This window comes from Carassius auratus, chromosome 25 (genome assembly GCF_003368295.1).
Source record: "Carassius auratus strain Wakin chromosome 25, ASM336829v1, whole genome shotgun sequence".
NCBI lineage: Eukaryota > Metazoa > Chordata > Actinopteri > Cypriniformes > Cyprinidae > Carassius > Carassius auratus.
Window position 1 is genome coordinate 1,272,850 of NC_039267.1, and position 19,957 is coordinate 1,292,806.

General features: G+C 34.0%; 1 protein-coding gene across 2 annotated transcripts in view; it reads left to right on the top strand.

Annotated features, from left to right (window-relative positions):
* LOC113042947 (potassium voltage-gated channel subfamily KQT member 1-like) overlaps positions 1-13,955 on the top strand; it is a 56,438-nt gene extending 42,483 nt beyond the window's left edge. For both annotated transcript variants that reach the window (XM_026201974.1, XM_026201973.1), the window contains one exon: positions 12,830-13,955. In XM_026201974.1, the coding sequence (XP_026057759.1) occupies positions 12,830-12,982 (153 nt within the window). In that variant the 3' untranslated portion in view covers positions 12,983-13,955. The remainder of the gene's footprint in view (positions 1-12,829) is intronic.
* The last annotated feature ends 6,002 nt before the right edge of the window (positions 13,956-19,957 follow it).

Here is a 19,957-nt window from a genome sequence, read left to right on the forward strand (position 1 = left end):
ATCATTTATTTTCCCACCATGGTTTGTGCACTCAAAACAGTCCTAATTTAGCAGCTAATGACCATTTTCCTGATATTTTCCAGGTATTTATATCTAGACCATCTTAATTCACCAAACCCTAGCCGCACGAACAAGATCTTCATTTTATGTCTTGTTATTTTATTCTCCATCATGAGATTCCAGTTCGCCGTGGGACGTCCCATCCGACACACGCCCCGTCCCTGAGACCCACCGGAGCGTCCCGCTCTTCCACAGCCATCCAAAATAGAAACCTCTGAATTCTCCCTTGAATGCGGTACCTGTATTTATTTCCTCGTGACTCTATTTCTGTCGCAGTGAGTCAACAGGCACCGGTGCTAAAAGAGGCCTGTGATTCGCCTCTGACTGTGTTCTTTCAGAGCTGAAGGGGAGGGAAGGTTAGTGTTTACCCACAATCTAAAAATACCAGACTGGACCTAGATTGGAAATGGACAAAGAGGGACGGAAGAAGGGAGTGTCATGCTGAGCAGGAAGGCTTTGTTAGTAGCTTTAATGTCACCTGTGTTGCCCTGTCAGTGCATTCGCTGAGAGCAACGTGACAGAGGTCATGTTGAAGTTTACACTCTTTTAAACTGCCTTTATTACTTCATTAACTTCCGTAATGTAACGCATTTCCAAAAAAAAAAAAAGAAAAGAAAAGAAAATTCAGTAGTAAAATATGGCAATGCTCAATAAAAAGTATTTATTTTTTATTTATTATCGTATTTATTGAGAATAATCACTGGAATAAAATGTGCATAAAAACATATACACTGCTGTAAGTCTTTATAATGTTTTTAGAGAAGTATCTTCTGCTCACCGAAGGCTGCATTTATTTTATTAAAAATACAGTAAAAATTGTGAAATATTATTACAATTCAAAATAACTGTTTTCTCTTGTATTAATTTTTAAAATGCAATTTATTTCTGTGATCAAATCTGTATTTTCAGCATCATTACGGCAGTCTTCAGTGTCACATGATCTTTCTAAATCATTATAATATGCTGATTTGCTGATCAGGAAACATGTCTGATTATTAGAAATATTGAAAACAGTTTTGCTGCTTCATATTTTTGTGGAAACCGTGATGCATTTTATTTTCCAAGATTCTTTGGTGAGTAGAAAGTTAAAAAGTGCAGCGTTTATTCGAACTACAGTAGAAATCTTTGGTAACATTATAAATGTCTTTACTGTCACTTTTGATTAATTTAATGCATCTTTGCTGGATAAACATATTGATTTCTCCCCAAAAAGTAATCACAAAATACTTACCCCAAAATCAACAGTTTATATTTATGAGTTACAATTATTGCCAGAATGATGACTAATTTTTTGCATGTTAATAACTATTTTCTTAAAGCAGATTAAAGTTGTGATTAAATCAAAATAACCCCCTTTTTTAATATATGTTAATTGTATTATTCAGAAAAAGAAAATATTTATTTGCTTGATTCACAATCTTTAATAAAAAAAAAAAAATACATAATTTGTCCTGCCCTATGTTTTTTTGCCTGTTTAATTTGATTTACATTAAACAAATAAACATTTATTGGAATAAATGTAAAATATTAAAAACTTTAAAAAAAATTATTTAAGCTTGTTTGCAAAACAGCTCTAAACTTTTCGTTAAACTTACATAAACTTAGTAAAATATCTCAAATTTAAATGAAAAAGAAAAAAAAGAAAAAGAAAAATAATAATAAAAAAATAACAAAACACAACAAAATGAATTAAACTTTAACTTAGATTCAAATGAGAGCAGAAAAGTCCAAATAAAATTCTAAACATTGATGTTAAGACTGAGGTGTTTCTAGATGAATTCATTCGATGTTTATGGACTCGTGTGAATGGCCTCAATGCAGTTCATTGAGAGAAGCTGACAGGAAGGCGTCAGGATGTAAATAAATAAGAAGAAAGGATGAACCCGTGAGAGAAAGCAGCGCTGAAATGTGAAACTCAATCACCTCTGGTCAGGTTTCATTCATCTGCATTCTGTTCTCATGCCACACTATCCACACTTACAGTATGGCAGCTCATCTTCATCTTTTCCCATGACATATTTAAATAATCCGCTCCCAGAGTGACATCACAGAGCCTGACGGAGGCTAGTGGCTCATTTCCACCTGCAGGGATCTCAGAGAGAAGTACAGTGTGAATGAAAGGAAACGCAGCATTCAGGGGACTGTTTGTGATCTCAAGATGAAATAGTTTCATGTTTCTGACAGTTATCGGCAGGGAAGTTCCCTACATTCATAGAAAGGAGGAATTTGAATTCCAGCTTTGTGACTTATACATCACGATGGTATCATATAGAAAGGTTTACCATTATCCTGACCTTTATGGGTTCATTCATATCATACAAGTTGTATTGGTTTTTATGCACTAACTTCACATTCTCTTCTACTCACCTAGGCTGCATCTGTTTGATCCGAAATCCAGCAAAAACAATAATATTGTGAAATATTATTAGAAAGAGTAGCCCAGAATAAGCCCATTTCTGACACAGAATAAACAAAATCAAGCTAAATGTGAATTTTCAAAAAGTTCTGACTAATTTATCATTTAGAATTTTTTTTGCAATAAATAAACTCAGATGATTCAGGATTGTAAGATTAAAAGGCATAATTACTTATTATTATTATTATGTGACAGAGACAAAAAATTATAATTGTGAGATGTAAACTCCAATTCTGAGTGTGGGAAACAATGTAAATTTTGAAATATAAACTCAGTTTATAATTAGAAAAAAAACTAAGAATTTTGTGATATAAACAGAATTCTGAGAAAAAAAATAGAATTTTGAAATATAAAGTCAGAATTCTGAAACAGTTCAGATGGGAAAAAAGACAGACTTTTGTGATATAAATGAAATTCTGAGACAAAAATTGAATTTTGAAATATATACTCAGAAATTATGAGATATAGTCAAAAATATCAAATATAAAATCAGTTTTGAGGGAAAAAAATTTTGGAATTTTGAAATGTAAACCCAGAATTCTAAGAAAAAAAATAAACATTACGAGAGATAAGGTCTAAATTCTGAGATTAAGAAGTCCCAATTGCCTTTTTATTATTATTATTATTATGATTATTTAATTCTGTGGCAGAAACAGACTTCCCTAGTTTACTACATGAATGTTTTAAAACATAATTTATTTCTGTGGTGCACAGCTGTATTTTCAGCATCATTCCTCCAGTCTTCAGTGTCACACGATCCTTCGGATGTCATTCTAATATACTGATTTTCTGCTCTGCTTTTCTTTATTATCAGTGTTGAAAACAGTTGTGCTGCTGAATATTTTTTTTTGGAAACGGTGATACATTTTATTTCTCGGGATTCTTTGATGAACAGAAAGTTCTAAAGAACCACATTTACTTGAAATAGAAATTATTTGCAGCATTATAAATGTCTCTACTGTCATTTTTGATCAATCAAATGTTAAAGGAGTTAAATGATAAAGTTTTGTGTCGACATTTATTAAAATGTACATTAAGCTGACTAAATGCTCATGTTAGCTCATGTTAGCTCCTCAGTTTGACATCTTGAGAAAAGATCGGATGAGGTTCACGTTGGTCATGACTGGAATCCTGAAATACTGCATTCATACGCATTTGATTTTCCGTTCACATGATGATGGGCACCTTGTCACACGCGGCTCAACTTCTGCCAGCCGTTTCTCAGCTGTCAGACACCTGCACAAACCGGGTCCTACAGTAACTGAGTTTCCTTTTGCTCTGTCTGGGTCTTGTAGTTGATGAGTCTGTGGGGACTGTGGTGTCAGGGACCGGTATTTGATGATCATCACTGCTGCCCTGGACGGATATGGAGCTGCTGCTGGCTCTCTGTTGGACAGTTGTGGTAATTAGAGAGTGTTGCTTTAATAAAGACTTCACAGAAGGTTTAATTGAGTAGCTGGGTGGGAGGAAGGCGGAGTCGAGTGTGTGGGTGTGGTTTAACAGCTGTCACTCCATAAAGAAACAAGTGTTCAGTCAACAAGCCACCACAGGAACTAAATACTGCATCTGTCCACACACACTCACGTTTATGTGACACTTGTGCTCATGCGTGTGTGTGTGTGTGTGTGTGTGTGAGACAGAGAGAGTGAGGAAAATGCTTTTTTGGCCTTTAGTGAATGAATCAGTCTCACAAAGCTTCAGAAATTAGTACTTCGCAAGAAGAAAATATATATTTGTATTTCTTTATTTATATTTTATGAAGTATAAATAGCTAAATATATATATATATATATATATATATATAATATTATAATAACACTATATGTTTCAAAATAAATATATAAATATACATCATTTTCATATTAATTTTTTTCATATTCATCTTAATATAAAATATCTAACATTTTATATTTTAGAAAATATTATTTTGATAGATAGATTATCTATCAAATTATCTATGTATTAGATTACATAGAATTGATGGTGAATATGTGCTTAATTGTCATGAACAAGTATTGCAAAAAAAAAAAAAAAAAAAAATTGTACTGTTCCTTAAAAAGGATGCAAAATAGTTAGATATTTACATTATCTATAATGAATATAATTTCATACAAAATATTACATTTTCATAAATTTCATAAATTACCCATCTTTCCAGTTGAAAGCTTGCATGCGCACAATAGTGTGCAGATCTGGCTTCATCTTTATCTCGCCATGTGGACACATTTCAGAGGTGACTGTGTAAATAAAGCAGTGTTTCAGAGGCCAGAAACACACACACACCCACACACACACACCTTCGCCTCATACAGAGTGTGTGAAAGGGGGTCTGTGACCACGCCTGCCCTCGGCCTCCATCAGGGACCATTAAAGAGACGCTCAGCTGTCTGTCTGCACAAATGTTTAAAGGGCCAACTGGCCCCATGTTTACTGGCCCCTTTAAACAGACCCTAAGATCCTTTCAGATGACGTTAATCAACTACAAACTGAGAAGAATCTAAAGACTGAAATATGTCAACAGAGAAGGAGGATTTACTGGGGGATATTTTAGACCAGGAGAAGCAGCTCTGTTTTGTTGCCATCGAAAATCTTTTTGTGGGACGGAGAGCGTGGAGAAACGTTCAGCCAAATGTGACAGAGAATCAGGCCAAGTTCAATTTACTCTCGTCATTTTGAACCATTTTTATTGCAGGTCACTGCTATAAAACTTCAACTGAATATATTCTGCCTGATATAAGCACTTTATTTTTTATGCTGCGCTTTTAGGTTCAGTTTGCGGTTAACTATATTTCAATATTTATTGTGGTTTTTAAAGACTTTGTGTTTTTCTTGTATGACTATTGGTGCTTCAATCATGATGAAATATATACATTTGTTGTTTTTAATGAAACATCCGAAATTCATTTCATAGTCTCACTCATGTTGTTCCAAATCTGAACTGTAAAAAAGTATTTTACAATTTGTAAAGTGAAACAAAGGAAATACTTCTTTGTTCTATTTTACTTAAACATTTTGACGTATCATTATAATTATTTATGAAATGTATTAGCTATTAAATCGCTGTTTGACCGTCGTGCATCCATGAGACACTAATAAAGATATTTTGCATAATGTTCATGCTGCTCTTTTCCATATAAATTAAATGGTTACCAATGAGTGCCAAAATTTAAAGTAAATAAAAGGACGATAACCACAATAAATAGGATTCTGTGCTATGATGAAATAAAAAAATAAAAAAATAATACTTAAAAAAAAATTAAGAGTCGTTTTTACTGAAAATCACAGCAAACATTGATTCTTGTGTTTTGTAAATGAATGTGATGCAAAAAAAATTCAGTCTTCCAAATCTAATTTTGTTCACCAGATTATATATCTAATTCTAAAATTAATTTAGTTTTTGTTTGTGCATTATTGTATTTTTGGTGAAAACTGAATTAAATTTGAGTCTGTACTTCACATTAATCATATAACCATATATATAGTCAGTATATTATATGATTATAATATAATGTTCTGTTTTTTTTTTTTTTTTGTTTTTTTACAAATTTTGTTGGAATTATTATTATAATTTATAATTTATTTTTAATTTTTTTATGTGAACTCTTCTTTTGACAACTGATCTGTATATTGTAGGTCTGGAAGTTACGGTCACCCTCCTATCTTCTGATTGTTTTGACTCTGTTGGTCTTTTGTGCAGCCGGGCGTCTGATGTACGGTAGAGCGAGGGGTCTGAGCTGTCCTGCGAGTGTGTGAGGGAGAGGTGTGTGTTCTGCAGGAGACTGTCACTCCTCATGAGTGAAACGGAGAAACAAAAGCAGCTTTGAGAGATTAAGCTGCGCCGCGGCCCCCAGGAACGCTTCTGGCCGCCATGTAGCGGCACGTGGCAAAGACCTTGATACTTATCATGTGCGTCAGGTGCTGCTGACACACTTCCTGCTCTAGAAAACAGGCCTCCCTCCTTTCTTCATTCTTTCATTCTTTGACCTTCTTTCGTTCAGGGACGAGGCCAGAAACTTATGAAATTTGCCACATTTATTAGTGAGGGTGTCATGGTGCCCTGCTTTATAGGTTTATAAGACTTATGGATTCATAAGTACGTAAATCTATCTATCTATCTATCTATACACTGTAAAAAATGACTGTGATTTTAACGGTAAAAACTGTGAAAATGCTGCAGTATAAAACTGTTAAATGGTTAACGGTAATTTCCTGTAAACTTTACAGGGAAAACCCGTAAACTTAAGTTCCCAGAATTGTTTGAATTTGATGTTTTTTTCTTTGAAATAACTATGTTTCTTCTTATTTTTTTCTGATCTGTTATGTTTACTTGGATTGTATGTTACATCTTATTATTTAAAAGCTGCTTGCGATGGGCTTTGTTTCATCACATCGTGACTTTCTCATCACCACCTGCTTTTGGTGGTTACTAATGTATTATAAAGGCACAAAACAGATTTCAGTACCTTAATAAGTTGGTATATTAATAATATATCAGTTAAATTACGGTATTATCCTGTAAATTTAAGGTAAAACCGCTAAACCTAAAACGGTGTTACCGTATTTTTTATGGTATAAAACCGTTAAACCAAAAATGGTATTACCATATTTTTTTACAGTATAATTCTGGCAACCACAGCTGCCGGTTTTTTTACCATATATTTTATGGAATATATTTTTTACAGTGTATCTATCTATCTTTCTATCTATGTATCTATCTATCAAGAACATTTAGTCTTTATTTGAAAATGACATTTAAATTAAATTCTCAAAATGTTAAATATTTTAAATTTTACCTGTAATTTGAACAGAATGCTTGATTCGCAGAAACCCATTGAATATGTGTATGAATATGCTGAAAGGACAGATGAAGTGTATGCACTCGGGATTGTTTAGTGATGTCAGGTGTGTAGTCTGGGGTCCCTGCATGTGTTAGGGACAGCTGTCTTCGTATCACATGTCTTCACAGCCCTCCATACAGGCAGAAAACATGTCCATGTCTGAGCAGCCGTCAAAAGCTCAAAGATACACACATCCAGAATTGAAAATACTTCATCTGAACTGACTTGTGACAGTTAGTAGTAAAGTTCAGTGTGTGCATCGGCCTGGAGTCTGTCATCGTGATGGAAATTCAGCTTTATAAAAATGTAAAACCTAAAGTGTAGTTAAGCACACAATCTTTCTGCACACATTTAACATCCGACCAGAACAGGTTGACTCGTGTGAAGTGCTGAATGTGAGTTCTAGTGACCTGAGCGAGTGCACAGAAACGCCCTTTACCCAAGATGAATGAGTCTGTTTAAGCTTGGCACATACAGTATGTTCTTTGTGCTTGAAAAAGAAAAAAAAACACAGACTGTAGAGAGAGAGAAACAGAGAGAGGGAGAGAGAGGGAGAGAGAGAGGGAGGGGGGAGAGAGAGTAATGTTGTAGGATAGTTGAAGGCAGTGAAAGAAGTGAAAAAAGATAAATGAAACAAGTAAAGCACAGGGATTTGGTTAAATCAACAATGAAAGTGGGAAGGAAAGAAAGAAAAAAGAAAGAAAGAAAGAAAATGAAAAAAACCTAAACTAACAAACAAATTAATAAAAGGAACAAAAAAGATAGATAGATAGATAGATAGATAGATAGATAGATAGATAGATAGATAGATAGATAGATAGATAGACAGACAGACAGACAGACAGACAGACAGACAGACAGACAGACAGACAGATAGATAGAAAGACAGAAATACAGACAGACAGAAAGACAGAAAGACAGACAGACAGACAGACAGACAGACAGACAGACAGAAATAGAGACAGATAGACAGACAGAAATACAGACAAACAGACTGACAGACAGAAAGACAGACAGACAGACAGACAGAAATACAGACAAACAGACTGACAGACAGAAAGACAAACAGACAGACAGAAATAAAGACAGATAGACAGACAGACAGATAGATAGAAGACAGACAGACAGAAAGACAAACAGACAGACAGAAAGACAGAAATACAGACAGACAGAAAGACAGACAGACAGACAGACAGACAGACAGACAGAAATACAGACAAACAGACTGAAAGACAGAAAGACAAACAGACAGACAGAAATACAGACAGATAGACAGACAAACATACAGACAGACAGACTGACAGAAAGACAAACAGACAGACAGAAATACAGACAGATAGACAGACATACAGACAGACAGAAAGACAGACAGACAGACAGACAGAAAGACAAACAGACAGACAGAAATACAGATAGAAAGACAGACAGACAGAAATACAGACAGACAGTCAGACAGACAGACAGTCAGAAATACAGACAGACAGACAGACAGAAAGACAGACAGACAGAAATACAGACAGACAGACAGACAGACAGAAATACAGACAGATAGACAGACATACAGAAATACAGACAGACAGACAGACAGACAGAAATACAGACAGATAGACAGACATACAGAAATACAGACAGTCAGACAGACAGAAAGACAGACAGACAGTCAGACAGACAGAAAGACAGACAGACAGACAGACAGACAGAAATACAGACAGACAGACAGACAGTCAGACAGACAGAAAGACAGGCAGACAGACAGACATAAATACAGACAGACAGACAGACAGACAGAAAGACAGACAGATAGATAGATTACCAGCTAAAAATGGACATCAGGTGCAAGACGCCTCAGAAATCTTGTCATGAATGACCTCAGTCCAGGCATGTAACAGACATCTTTTAGTGTCTTGTGAATAAAACAGCTGCTTTGAGGCTCCTACACAGTTTCTCTTGGTCGCTAACAGTTTCTTCAGGCATTTTTGCAATATTAAGCTCTGGCTACACTCCAGCCTCCAGGCTGACATGTGAAGACGCGGCAGAAACAAGCCAACGCTTCATCAGCGGCTCAACAACCCCGGAGCTCTTATCAGCACAACGAATGACAGAGCTCAGGGAGATTCAACTCTTCTTTCTGGGGAGATGATTACTTTCATTATTATTACTTTATCATTTCATCTTCAGGAAAAGAAAATCCAGTTGGCAAAACTATTAACTACTATTTAGCTGAGGAAAATGCAATGTAGCATTACAACAGTGGATTGTCTGCAGTGAATGGGTGCCGTCAGAATGAGAGTCCAAACAGCTGATAAAAACATCACAATAATCCACAGCACTCCAATCCATCAGTTAATGTCTTGTGAAGAGAAAAGCTGCATGTTTGTAAGAAACAGATCAATCAAGATGTTTTAAACTTCAAACCATTGCTTCTGGTCAAAATATGAATCAATAATCCATAATAACACTTTCTCCAGTGTAAAAAAGTCAAAAGTCAACATCAAAATCCTCCCACATACACTACCAGTCAAATGTTTTTGAACAGTCAGATGTTTAATGTTTTATAAAGAAGTCTCTTCTGCTCACAAAGCCTGCATTTATTTGATCCAAAGTACACAAAAGCAGCAAAATACTCAAATATTTTTACTATATGTAATTTATTCCTTTGATTTCAAAACTAATTTATTATTATTATTAAGTTGTAAAAAGCCATGTAGAATATATATATATATATTATTTATTTTTTTTCAGATTTCTTGATTAATAGAAAGTATATCTAAAAAATCTTTGGTAACATTATGAATGTCTTTATCATCACTTTTGAACCATTTAAAGCATCCTTGCTAAATAAAAGTATTAATTTATATTATTTCTTTCCCCAAAAAATAAATAAATTATCCTGGCTAATAATGTTACTAAAGCTTTTTTTTTTCAGATAAATGGTGATCTTTGGATCTTTTCTTGAGCAGTAAATCATCATATTAGAATGATTTCTGTAGATCATGTGACACTGAAGACTGGAGGAATGATGCTGAAAATACAGCTGCACATCACAGAAATAAATTAAATCTTAAAATATATTCAAATAGAAAGCAGCTATTTTAAATAGTAAAAATATTTCACAATATTACTACTTTTGCTGTATTTTGGATCAAATAAATGCAGGCTTGTTGAGCATAAGAGACTTCTTTAAGATATGTTAAATATCTTACGTGTTTAAAACCTTTTGACTGGTAGTGTACTTGTTTAGAGAGCTTTGTACTCTCTTGGCTTGCAAATGGTGTTTTTTCTCCTGATTCAGATAAGACAACTTTTTCCCTCAAGGAAGCATATTACAGATTACAGATTCATATTTTGTCCAGAAGCAATGGTTTGAAGTTAAAAACGTCTTAATGAAGTAGTTTTTTAACTGATGCACTGGAGTGTTATGGATTATTGTGATGTTTTTATCAACTGTTTGGACTCTCATTCTGACGGCACCCATTCACTTCCATTGCTGAGCAAGTCATGGAATCTTACATTTCTCCAAATCTGATGAAAACTCAAACTCATCTGCATGACCTGAGGGTGGGCACATTTTCAACAAATTCTCATTTTTTTGGATGACCTATTCATTTAATAACTAATTAATAGTTTAGATGACTCCTTTTCTGTCCTTTTCTGGAGAAAACAAGCACCTTGTTTGTTCTTGCTTCCACTGGTGGTGATTTGGCTGTAAAACATCAAGCCCACAGCCTGTTCTCAGAGCAGTTTATCAAACACTAAAGTTTGTGAGGTGAATCTGCAGTCCAAGCACAATTTCTGTGGCTGTTTTAGAGTTGTTTTTCCTGGGGTCTCCACGGGTCAACGTGCTCCGGCTCCACAGACCAGAGGAATTCCTAATCTGAGCGCAGCGCCTCGCTTGGGAATGCAGATAATGCCGTAGATTATCAATGACATGTTTATGGTTCAGATTTATATTTCCCCTCTAACAGGCAGTGAATGCTCCTTCTCTTTATGAAACTATATTTATGTGTGCTCGCAGTGAAACGGCGCACTGTTGAGCACAGACCTTCTCGTGGCTTGTGTTGGCGTTTCAGGTTACTGACGGCCTGCTTTTGTTTTGTGTGTGTGCTAGACAGTTAAATGATGACTAGCGAGGGCTCATAAACTGGGTATTTTAAGTAGCCATCTGAAATGAATGACCCATTCTGAAAGAAAAACACACGTGCATGAAGAGTTGTTTCTGAGAATTTGTATTAATGTCACAATATTGTTTGATGTGTGCTGTTCTTGTCACCTATGTTCTGAGCTTTTCGCAAAATGCATTTGATTTTGCATTTTCAAGTATTTATTTAAATATACTTAAAGCATCCTGACTGGGTGAATTTTATGAAGCACGTCCAGGTCATATTTCACCCCAAAATGGGTCATAAGAGAAAATGCTCTTAAAGCTCTCAATTGATCTCTGTCGCTTTAAGTTAGTGTTAGATGATTGTAAAAGTCAAAGTAAGAAATAATATGAAAGTTATGAAAATCATATGAAGTATCTAATATAAGAATGAATGAATGAACAATAATGTGCAAATACAATGAATACATAAGAAAATATTTTGCATTAAGACCATTAAAACAGTTTGCATTTTAATGCAATTATTATAGTAAACTAAAACTATTTAAAAATAAATTGAATTAAAAATGTAAAACTGAAATGTCCTTACTTGAAATAAAATACACTTTAACTGATGTAAAAATGTTACTTATTTTATTCCAGCAAGTTACCAGAGCAACATTTCACATTTTCATTTAGTTTAACTTGATGCATTAAAATAACTTAAACTAAAACTGAAATAAAAATTAATAAAAACAAAATAAACATTTTATTTCAGTTATAGGTTTGAGTGTGTGTGTTTTTTTAACATATACAATTATTAAACAACAACTAAATTATTATATATATATATATATATATATATATATATATATATATATATATATATATATAGATAGATAGATAGATAGATAGATATAGATATATATATATATACTAAAGTATAAATAATTATGTAAAATTCAAATGAAAACATAAAATATTATTTATTTAGTTAATTCAAAAAGATAAATTATAAAGTGTATACATCAATATAGTAATCGTTGCATTCTAATTTAAATTAAAACAAAAATATTACAATAATAAAAAAAGTAATGGCAAATGTCAATGCAAAATTAATTAAATAAATGATTTATTATTATTATTATTATTTATTATCTATGATAGAATTACGACCACAAGATTTGTGCCTTTAGTGTAAACAATAACGTTTTGTTAGAAATAATCTTAACACACATCTCTGAGTGCACTTTAGCCTGATTTTCTTTCTTTAAGGGTTAAACAATCTGAGGTTAAGTGCATTACTGGAGCACAATGGTGATTGTTCGTGGATTAACCCCTTGCACAGTATTTTGAGTCAGTAGCCCTACAGCGCACCACCCAAAACCCAGCAAAGCAGCTTCCTTTCTCAGATCAATGTCTCTTTGTTTGTAGGTGCTTCAGATGGACGTGAAGCTGGAGAACGTCCTGAAGATCCTGACGGAGCATTTCCAGCCCAAACCAGAGCTGCTGCAGAAACCCAGCGAGTACAGCTCTCGCGTCACCGTCATGAAGCGGCTGGGCGTCAGCATGGACGACAGCCAGTGACCCGCTCGCCCGCAGAACTCGTGCATTGTGGGAAGCGCGGGCCGAGAGGAAGAACTTGCGTTTCCTGTTTCTGTCTAGGAAGTGAACAGGCGACGAAGAAGACCTGGATGTCCCTCAGAATCTCCTCAACTGTCCGTCTCCAGTCATTCGATGGGTTTTACGGTCCCCGAGGGACTCGAGCGCTGGTGTTCGGTGTCTGTGGGACCCGTTTCGGACCGTTTTCGCAAACCCAGAACAAAGGTTGAACTCATAAATCACATTTGTACCATCCAGAGCCCGCAGGAACATGAACACGTTGATGTATGTTTCTAGTAGGGCTTATCAAAATAGCAAAACACCCATGATAGATCCTAATGAAGTGTAATAGTGCGCTGGCGTTCAGACGAGAGCCAAGATTCACAACAGCCGATCTGTCAGCGTTTTTTCCCTCCGTTCGCTTGAAAATTAAACGACGAAAGACGGAAAAAGCGGTTCATTTTCAGAAACCGCAGAGCCGTTTTAAGGAAGGATCTGGCGTGAATCCGTTCATCCACCAAACATGTTCGTCTGTTGGCCGTTTGCCTAGTGCTAGATTAACATCGAGGGGTTTTATAAAGCAAAAAGCCACAGAGTATGTCACAGTGATGGGTGTTTTTACTCCTAAAACCATTGTGAAATCACTGCAGCTTGGCTTGTTGCTTTAATGAAATGCCGATGACAGCAATATGGGGAAAAAATATGGAAATGCTCAATAATAGTTGATAGAGAGCAGAATAACCATTTTCATGTACACTACAATTCCAAAGCTTGGGGTAAATGTTTTGAAAGACTTTTTGTGGAAATTGGATTATATTTTGTTTGCCAGATTTCTTTGTTTAAACGAACAGCGCTTATTTGAAATATGCATCTTTGCAACATTAGAAAACAATTTGATTGATTTAATACGCCCTTGCTGAATAAAAATATTAATTTCTTGAAAAAACAAGCGAATCGTACTGACCCCCCTTACAAAAGGAAAATATATTTACCAATATATTTCTTAAGATATATTGTGATATATTATTTTCCCTTTTTTATTTTCTAATATTTTATATATTTGAATACATTTAATAATATATTGATGATACATATATTATATAATATATTGCAAAATATACAAATGATTGCCGCTTTCAATATGTTGCAATATATTGGAAAAAATAAATATATATATAAGAATATATGCCTAATATATTACATGAAATTGTCCAATATACTGCAATATATTTTTGTTTCATAAGGGCCAGGTTTTTGAACGGTAGTGTAATCAACATAATATTTATATATTATAAAAAACATTTTTAAAATTTGAATGTAACATTAATGTTATAAATATTATATAGAGTAAGCATTTATACAAAGTAAAAATTTAGCCAAAAAAATATATATAAATATATATGCATTAATGGGTGTCTATTTAATTACTAAAATATATTTTAACACTTACCCTTAATTTATCTACACAACAGGAGCTGAAAACCTAAAGAAAATAGTGTTTTAAGGCTAGATAAGCTTGTATTTTTGTCTTGTAAATGCGTTTTACTCCTGCTGCTGACACAACTGTACAGTTTTATAATGAAAACGCCATGTAAACATTGTAGCAATGCCTTATATGTTTGTCCATGTAGTGCTGATGGTTTGGATTCATGTTGTGCTGGAATGATAAACGCTCCAGAGAACTGTGGTGTAAATAAAACTGAATTGTGTATCATGTTGCATCCTGGCATCACGCGAGAGTACCTGGCCGTCACCCGTCAAGTGTTAGCGACTCAAGCGAGGTGGAGAAAGTGAAGATGACATGTTTCCATTGGCTTCCTTCTCTTCAGTTCTCCGCACCTACTCCTCATTCGAAGGCCAAAGTATACAGTCTGGTTACAGGCCGTGAAGATCTGTGCGTTTGCTTTTGTCTCGCTGACGGGGAATTGAAAGAGAAGCGAGTCGTCTACAGGCTTTCATCTGACAGTCTGTGTGCTTTGAGAAGGCATTTGATGTCGGAGAGCTCGAGCGTCCGCTGTTGGAAAAGCATTAGGGATGCACACGCCGAGCAAACCGGCACGAAGCACATGGGCCCGGATGATGATTGATCTTTCAAGGCTAAAACATACTCATATTTCCTTCTTTTGCGCTCAAAGGTCTACGAATATACTGAGATTATTGCATTCCTGTGAGCGTTTTGGTGTAGGATTCAGGAATTGCTTGTACATTTCATAAAGGCACAGCCAGTAGCATTGAATAAAATGCAAAATTGTACTGAAATAGTAGTTTGTTCAGTAATCTTTATTTCTAACTTTTAGCGATTATAGCTAGAAAATCTGATAAAAACAACTAGTGTATGTTCGTTTATGAAGCTAAATCAGCAGATTTTTATGTTTCATTGTCAGATTACCTTTATTTCAGGCATCTTTTATGTTTTTTTTTTATTTTTTACAATTTTTACAACTTTTTTTTAATAATGTAGTTTTATAATATATTTAATATTTTTATTTTGCTCTAAAATAATATTTATAATTTTAGTAAGCTTTGGAAATTTTGTTGTTTCATCATTTTTATTATTTTCTTTTAAATGTCTCTTATTAGTTTCTGTTTCTGTTTTAGTTATTTTAGTGCTTCAAGTTCAAATTAAATTAAACTGATAAATGATGGCTATTTAAAATAAAATCATTTAAATATTTTTTATATATATTTTTAGTGAACGTTTATTTTAGTACCATGGTTTTAGTATTTGTATAATTTATTTTTATTAATTTTTAAACAATATATAATTTTAAAATATATTTAGAATAATATATATATATATATTTTTTTATAATATTTGTGAGCCTGGACCACATAATTTTTTTTTTTACAATTTAATAATATTTTTATTGATGGATGGTTTGTTAGGAGGACATTATTTGGCCGAGATACAACTATATGAAAATCTGGAATCTGAGGGAGCAAAAAAAAAATCTAAACATTGAGAAAACCACCTTTAAAGTTGTCCAAATGAATTCTAAGCAATGCATATTACTAATCAAAAATTAAGTTTTGATATATTTAAAGTAGGATATTTACAAAATATCTTCATGGAACATGATCTTTACTTAATATCCTAATGATTTTTGTCACAAGAGAAAAATCGATAATTTTGACCCATACAATGTATTGTTGGCTATTGCTACAAATATACCCCAGAGACTTCAGACTGCGTCTGTGCTCCAGGGACACAATTTATCTTGCATCTTTTGTTTGAATTTTAGTTTTAGCTAACGATGATAACGCTGCTGCTATGTCAGGTTTTACACTCCTGTCGGCTGATTGTTAAAACAGAAATTCGCCGAAAGCCCAGCCACCTCCTCTATAACGGGGTCTGTTTGACCTGATGACAGGCCTGAGCTGTGTGCCCATTACTGGGGGGCCACCTGTGGCCCCAGGGCCCGTGAGGCGCTGTGGTGCCCTATGAAAGCAGATATTGGGATGAACAGGTGTGTGGTGGGGGACGGGGGGCAGCTGCGCCTCGTGGCTTCTAGAAATAGCAGCAAACAGTTGCACCGTCGGCTGTTGTGTTTGACCGAGGGGCAGCGGTGACCACTCCATCAGTCCAGAGATTACATTTATATTTACTCATTTAGCACACGCTTTTATCTAAAGTGATTACAAACGAGGAATACGACAGATTCATCATAAAGAGGCAAACGAACACAAGAAGTGCTCAAAATACAGAGTTTCAGAGTTGCTGTCCCTTTTCTTTAAAGATAAAGGCGAATTTTAAGCGACCAAATTCAAAGCCTTAAAAATAAATTACATATACATTTTAAAAAGATATGCAATGTTATGCATCTCTAAATAAAAAAATAAAAGATAGAATATATGTACTATATGAATGATACAATTGTATACAAATTATATATACATGTACAATGTAAATATATGTGTGGGTAAATATATATATATATATAATTATTTTTTTAATCAATTTTGCACAATGCTCATAAAATATGTACATCCTTGTTTTAGATGGAGTAATGTTCATTCATTAATTTATTTTTGCAAGAATATAAACAAGTTGAAAGTCTGTTGTTTTTAAAAGTGTTATATGAATAGACTAGACTATACTACACGTGAAAAGGACATTAATAAATACCAAGATCTGCATCAAAAAAGTCACGTGACTTATGATCAGCATGAAGATCAGGGTCTTTTTTTAATTATTATTATTATTATATATAACCACAACTTCCATTTACATTTCTGCTTGCACATTAAATTTCTCTGAAGTTTTCTTGACACGCTCTTGGCTATATTAAACATTGCATATTTTCTGCATTAGTAAGAAAGGCCTAAAATATGTCAGCAGCGACGACCGGCCCGAGCGACTGTCTGCTGTCTGCTGAGCGTGTCTGTCCTCATGCCAGATCTGCTGTAGTTCTGCCAGCTGTGGGAATACGGATTGAAACGCATTATGTTGTTATTGAGCAAACATCTGGGCTCGGACCACGCACACACACACACACACACACCAGAGCGTGCATGTGCATGTCCAGCTGCTGCTGTTAAAGCCCTTTAAATCTCAGTGAAAAGGCCGATCATCAGCTTCTGGAGGACTTGATGTAGTCTGAGTCCTGAACATCACAGATCAGAGCTGCTAAAAAGTCAAACAGGGATTACATTAGGGATGGGAATCAACAACTGGTGGCTATCCATTGCTGTTTTTACTGCTTTTGAAAGTCATAGAAACAATTAAAAAAAATTATATATGGTTTATTTCTTTTATACATAGTAATGTATTTATTGAAATTAATATATTTTATTTTTAGTATTATATATTTGTATTACATGCGTTTTATGTAATATATTTTTAGATTTTAAAAAACGTTGCTATGTGTGTGTGTTAAAAAAATATTCATTTATTTAATTATGTATTTCTCATACAAATAAATTATATATATATATATATATATATATATATATATATATATATATATATATATATATATATGTATGTATGTATGTATGTACATATATATATAAATGTAAAAAGTAATTTAAAACTATATTAATAAAAATGGTAATAGTAAAATATGTAGTGTGTGTATATATATATATATATATATATATATATATATATATATATATACATTGTATCCACTGCATCGTGTGTATATATATATGATAATGATTTAATGATAAATATGTAATTACAAATTGTATAAATAAATTTACTTCTTATTACATTTATTCAATTATTTTTATTTATAATTAATTGTTGGTGTTAAATGTCATCACAGTCTGTGAAAAGCATCCCATAAATGTATTAAAATTATTAGAATATAGCATTAAATGTAGGTTACCCTAGATAGTCATATTATACGTATTATATGTTACTTATAGTAACCTTAATTAAATATGTGTCCATGTGTACACTTTTATTGGTAACACTTTAGAATAAGGTTCCATTTGTTAATGTTAGTTAATGTATTAATTAACATGAACAAACAATGAATAATACATTTATTACTTTATTTATTCATCTTTGTTAATGTTAGTTAATGAAAATACAGTTATTCATTGTTAGTTCATGGTAATTCACAGTGCATTAACTAATGTTAACAAGCACAACTTTTGATTTAAATAATGCATTAGTAAATGTTGAAATTAACATGAACTAAGACTTATAAATGCTGTAGAAGGATTGTTCTTGCTTAGTTCATGTTAACGAAAGTAGTTAACTAACATTAACTAATGGAACCTTATTCTAAAGTGTTACCCTTTTATTTAATAATTTTTTGCGAGCATGTGTCAGAAGTTTTATAAAATGTCAGTCATGCTGGATGTTAAAAGTCTTCATTAACATGTCATCTGGGCGTAATGAGGTTTTGAAGGAATCCGCGGCCCTCACGCATAGCTGAGCAGATTAGCGCGGGACAGATAATGAAGGTCGTTCAGAGCTGAGCGCGTGCTCCGGGTTTGGGCTGCACGCTTCAGGAGCGCGAGCTGATACTGGCTGCAGGTGCTCGTCTAATGAACACATCTGTGCCCTGCTGTCTGTAGAGATGACATATGTGTGATTACTTATCGCTTGATTCTGTTTTAGTCGATATTATAACTTCTACTTGAGGTCAAACACAAAAAACCTTAAAACCTTAAACGGAAATATGTGTATATGTTTAAAGGGTTAGTTCATCGGAAAATCAAAATTACCCTAATCTCGTTCCGAACCCGTGAGACTCCGTTTATCTGCAGGACACAGTTTAAGATATTTTAGATTTAGTCTGAGAGCTCTCAGTCCCTCCATTGAAGCTGTGTGTACGGTCTACTGTCCATGTCCAGAAAGGTAAGAAAAACATCATCAAAGTAGTCCATGTGACATCAGAGGTCAGTTAGGATTTGTTGAAACATCGAAAATACATTTTTGGTACAAAAATAGCAAAAACTACGACTTTATTCAGCATTGTCTTCTCTTCCGTGTCTGTTGTGAGAGAGAGTTCAAATCAAAGCAGTTTGTGATATCCGGCTCGCGAACGAATCATTCGATGTAACTGGATCTTTTTTAACCAGTTCACCAAATCAAACTGAATTGTTTTAAATGGTTTGCATCTCCAATATCAATTAATCAATCACCTTTATTTATATAGTGCTTTAAACAAAATAAATTGCGTCAAAGCACTGAACAACATTCATTAGGAAAACAGTGTGTCAATAATGCAAAATGATAGTTAAAGACAGTTCATCATTGAATTCAGTTATGTCATCTCTGTTCAGTTTAAATAGTGTCTGTGCATTTATTTGCAATCAAGTCAATGATATCGCTGTAGATGAAGTTACCCCAACTAAGCAAGCCAGAGGCGACAGCGACAAGGAACCGAAACTCCATCGGTGACAGAATGGAGAAAAAAACCTTGGGAGAAACCAGGCTTAGTTGGGGGCCAGTTCTCCTCTGAATAAGCATTAATCCATAAATTATCCCTTTAATATTCG